This window comes from Chrysochloris asiatica, unplaced genomic scaffold (genome assembly GCF_000296735.1).
Source record: "Chrysochloris asiatica unplaced genomic scaffold, ChrAsi1.0 scaffold00002, whole genome shotgun sequence".
In the NCBI taxonomy this organism is placed as follows: Eukaryota; Metazoa; Chordata; class Mammalia; order Afrosoricida; family Chrysochloridae; genus Chrysochloris; species Chrysochloris asiatica.
The window spans coordinates 4,861,372-4,866,678 of NW_006408520.1; the positions used below are offsets into that span (position 1 = coordinate 4,861,372).

At 35.8% G+C, this 5,307-nt stretch overlaps 1 protein-coding gene across 2 annotated transcripts in view; it reads left to right on the top strand.

The window, feature by feature from the left end:
• The window catches only part of OLFM3 (olfactomedin 3), a 313,170-nt gene that overhangs the window by 283,455 nt on the left and 24,408 nt on the right, over nucleotides 1–5,307 (top strand). For both annotated transcript variants that reach the window (XM_006830904.1, XM_006830903.1), the window contains exon 4: nucleotides 3,431–3,650. In XM_006830904.1, coding sequence (XP_006830967.1) covers nucleotides 3,431–3,650 — 220 coding nt within the window. The remainder of the gene's footprint in view (nucleotides 1–3,430; nucleotides 3,651–5,307) is intronic.

Below are 5,307 nucleotides of genomic sequence, written 5' to 3' on the forward strand. Positions count from 1 at the left end.
CCTCGGAAACCCTGTACAGGGTCGCTATGGGTCGGACCCGACTCGATGGCACTTAACAACAACTTAACAATGATCATTGATTAGAATTTCCACTGCTCTTAGACAAGTTTCCAGAGTTTTAAGATTGTCAACTATCAAATTGCAAAATTTTTAAAACATCAAAAATGATTCAGTAAAAAAAGCCACCAAATTCTGATATTCAGTTCCTCTTTTTTCAATATGGCCAAATTAACTACACAAAAAGCAGTTGTCATTGAAGTTGTAAATAACTTCATTTTGCTCAGGTCAACGATTAGCACTCATGGAAACAGCAGTACAGAAAATAAATGACATATTGCATTAGGTAAATCTACTGCACAAGACCTCTTTGAAGTGTTGAAGAGCAAAGAAGTCAGTTTGTGGACTAAGGTGCGCCTGACCCAAGCCTTGGTTATTTTTAATAATCTCATATGCATGTGAAAGTTGGACAGTGAATATGGAAGTCCATAGGAGAATTGATGCATTTGAGTTATGGTGTTGAAAGAGAATATTAAAAGTACCATGGACTGCCAAAAGAACAACCATTCTGTGTTGGAAAATGTATAGCCAGAATGCTCCTTGGAAGCCAAGATGGCCAGACTTTGTCTATCATACTTTGGACATATCATCAGGGATCAGTCCCTGAAGAAGGATATCATGTGAAGTAAAGTGGAGCATCAGAGAAATACAAAAAGACCCCCCAATGAGATGGATTGTCACCGTGGCAAACAGCAACAGGTTCAAACATAGCAATGATTGTGATGTTGGTTTAGGAGCAAGCAGTGTTTTGCTCTGTTGTGTCACTATGAGTCCGTAGTGATGGCACCTTACAATAAGAACAAAAACCACAACAAAAAATTCATTTTGCTTGGATTTGTAATAAACACTCATGGAAACAGCAATCAAGAAATCAAAGGATGTGTTTGAACCAAATGATACTTTTGATGACTAACTCATGCCTGACCCAAGCCATCATGTCATCTATATGTGAAACTTGGGCAATGAATAAGGAAGATGGCAGTAGAATCAATGTATTTGAATTATGGTGCTAGTGAAGAATATTTAACTTACCATTTACAGCCAGAAGAACAAAAATTTATCTGAGGAAGACCCCAACAAGATGGATTGACACAGTAACAGCAACAATGGGCTCAAATGTAACACAATTGTAAGGATGGCACAGGATCCGTCAGTGTTTTTATTCTTTTGTGTGTAAGTTCACTATGAGTTGAATCTAACCTGATGACACCTAACAACAACAAAAGATTCTGACTTATGCAAATCCTGTGTGTTTCAGAGTAGAATTGCACGGCATAGGGTTTTCAATGACTGTGATCTTTACAAAGCAGATTGCCAAGCTTTCCTTTCAAGGTGTCTCTGGGTAGAAAAATAAACAGCCAGATTTGTAATTAAGTGCTTAACCAATTCTTCCACCTAGAGCATCCAATACATCCATAATAGAAAGTTAAAGGTTTCATTGTTATAATATGTAACAAATATTATCAGTAGAACCATTCTCAGTATAATCTAATGATATAAATGTTTCTTCATGTAGGGATGCCACAAGATGCACATGCAAAAAGTTTATTTAAAAGCAAGCCACCAAAATGAGTAAAGTTCTGCAATTTTGTCTCTTGACCAGGATAATTATGAATATTTCTCATTATTAAGACTCTTTTCACTCTTCTACCCACCAAGTGCAGTCATAGAATCCTGAACACGTAAAGTAAATGGGAAATTTCCCACAAGAAACATAGTTCATAAATCAAGGCAGCAATGGGAGCTCTTGGTATTTTAATGTATTTATAGTAATAACATTTTCTAAATATAATTTTAAAATGTGATTTTCAGCCCCTTAAATTAGTTAGTGTACAACATAGTTTCTGACTGCATCCATGGATTATCTTCAAATGATCCTAATAGTGACAATTCATTTTACTGATTATATCATCTACAACATCTGTTTTATGTGTTGGAGAAGAATATTAGAAGTACCATGGACTGCCAGAAAAAAAAAAAAAAAAAAAAAAATCTGTGTTAGAAGAAGTACAGCCAGAATGCTCCTTAAAGACCTGAATAGCAAGATTTCGTCTCTCATACTTCAGACATATTATCAGGAGGGACTAGTCCTTGGGGAGGACGTCATGCTTGGTAAAGTAGAGGGTCAGTGAAAAAGAAGAAGACCCCAATGAGATGGATTAACACAATGGCAGCAGCAATTAGCTCAAGCTTAACAATGATTGTAAGGATGGTGCAGGACCAGGCGTGTTTCGTTCAGTTGTGCATGAGTCAGAACTGACTCCGTGGCACCTAACAAGAGCATCAACAACAAACTTGCAATTAAACTTATGAATATGTTCAATGATCCTCCCATTTAATTAAACACATCTGAAAAACTGAAGGTGAAGCAGCAGGTTTGACTTAGTACTGGGACGACTAGGAATAGGAACACTGTTTGACAATATAAGCTTCTGGTTCTCTTCAAGAAAATCAGTGTTTGGGTTTCAAACAACTCTGTGCAACTGGCTTTTCAGTTACATAAACAATGAACATGTTGGCCCCTGAGTGTTAATTTACTGTAGCGGTAAACAACTCTACCATACTTTGGCCTCTAAATTATCTATACTAAGATATGGAGAATCAAATTGTGGAGAAAAAATTCAAAATGCTAACTAGGAACATATATTTCTTGGAGCTCTGGGAGGTTTTACATGATTTATTATACTTCCTAAGTTTACCTTCCTAATGATGTTATGATAATATGGATATTTAAAAAAATCCATATGATAAATGATGACATGGATATTTTTAAAAAGCTAGGAATACCTGAGAAATTGCATAATGAAAAGTTAGAATGGAAAAGGTGATGATTACCAAAAAAAAAAAAAAAAAATTCTGTTAGATAAAAGCTGGTCCAGGACATGTCATTTCCTCTAAGTGCCCCTATCACATAGCTCATCAACAGGTAAGTAATTAGACTTAGCTAAACAAACATAGGATATTTGACCTGTATCCAATAACTTCATTCAAACTTCAATCATAGAAGATAGATATTGTGTAAGCCTTTTATATTGTTCACTCTATAAAATGCTCCTTAGAAAGAGATAATATATAAACCCATGATTGCTCCAATTAGAAATTTTTCTCATTATGATAAGGATCAATGTATGTTACACAATAGCGCATTACCATTTAAAGAGAACTTCTTGTATTGAAAAGCTGAGATAAATGAAATTACAGTTAATGATCATATGGTTGCTTACATTTTCACAAAATACCTAATTTCAACTAAAAATCAATGAAGAATTCTGAAGTGATTATAATAATCTCCTTTAAGCATCATATTAAAAAGAATGTAGTTTCTTGATTTGTTTTTAAATGACTCTCAGGAACAAGTGGTTGCTTTTCACAGGAGTTAAAAGAGAAGATGGACGAGCTCCTGCCCTTGATCCCTGTACTGGAACAGTACAAAACAGATGCCAAGCTAATCACCCAGTTCAAGGAGGAGATTCGGAATCTGTCAGCTGTTCTCACCGGGATACAGGAAGAAATCGGTGCCTATGACTATGAGGAACTACACCAAAGAGTGCTTAGCTTGGAAACGAGACTTCGTGACTGCATGAAAAAGCTAAGTAAGTAGAACAATTTCATTTGTCTTTTTCAGTTGTGTATTTTAAGCAGTTTCAATGAAAACTGCATTCTACTGTTTTCAAAAAGTCATAAAGTACCTAATTGTAGGAAAACCACTGCTTGCTTTCTTAGTGGTAAGTGATTTCTTAATGACTTAAGCATATCTTATTGTTGTTGTTAAGTGCCATCGAGTCAATTTAAACTCACAGCGACTCTGTACTGGGTTTCCAAGGAGCAGCTGGTGGATTTGAACTGCTAACCTTGTGGTTCACAGGCTAGTGATCATTCTACAATGCCATAGCACCACTGGAAAGAAGTTGTCTAGCAAAAACAGGCAATTCTGTTAGCTACACTCATGGACATACGTTTTACTACCGATATATAATATGTAAGAAAGGAGTAGCACTTTTGATAGTGGAGAAAGTCAGACTTTAAAGAAAGTTATCCTGGGGCCAAAAGTGAAACAATAATGATTAAAGCAAACCAAAACTATACCTCTGCTATGCACAGTTACTATCATCTCTTCTGTTTATCAACCAACCTACTGCCATCAAGTTGATTGCAATTAATTGCAATTCTATGGGTGTCAGAATACAATTGAATAGTCTCAAGAAATAGAAAAAGAGGCTTCTACTCAAATACATAGTCCCCACCCTGCAAAAGGTGAAGCATATGACATGGGTTCTAGACTCTAGATCATGCCTTCTCAACTTTGTGGTTCAGTGTGGTCTAAGCTTGCACATTATTCCTCAATTATTTCATTGAATTACTCAAGGAAAGTCATCATGGAACTTCTCTGTAACTTAAATACAAAGTAACATGGAAGTTCAGTTAAGAGTAATGAAAAAATTTGGAAGTAGATACTGATGATTGTTTTACAACATGGTGACCATAATTAATATCACTGAATAGTGCAGATAAAAATAGTTGAGATGGCACATGTATTTCTATTTATTATAAATGCCTTTGTGAATAGTATTTTATTTATTTAGTACGTTATGTGATATGACAAGGAGAATAATTTAGTAATCATAGAAAGTATTTTCCAAGGTGTATATATATATCCAGAACCAAAAGCCCTATACCATCAAGTTGATTTCAGCTCACAACAACCATATAGTGTTTCTGAGGCTGTAAATCTTTATGGAACAGAAAGCTTCATCTTTCTTTCCTGGAGCAGCTAGTGGGTTTGAGTTGCTGACTTGTGGTTAGCAATCCTGTGCTTATCCTACAATGCTATCAGAGCTCTTTATACACATCTACACATAAAGAGCTTCAAAAAGTTCATAGAAAAATGGAATTAAAACTAATGTAATACTTGAAGGGCCCCTCATATGTTGTTGTTAAGTGCTATCAACTTAGTTCTAACTCATAACAACCCCATGAAGCATTTCCAAGGAGCAGCTGGTGGGCTTGAACTGCTGACATTGTGGTTCACAGTCCAGTCCTGATCCTACAGAATTACACACTCTCGCTTTCTCTCTCTCTCTTTATATATATATATATAAATATATACACACACACACACATATATGTATACACATATATGGAGTCCTGGTGTGGCACAGTGGGCTAATACGCTGGACTGCAAAGTTGTGTGAACCATAAGGTTGATGGTTCAAGCTCACCAGCTGCTCGTCGGAAACCCTATATAGAGTT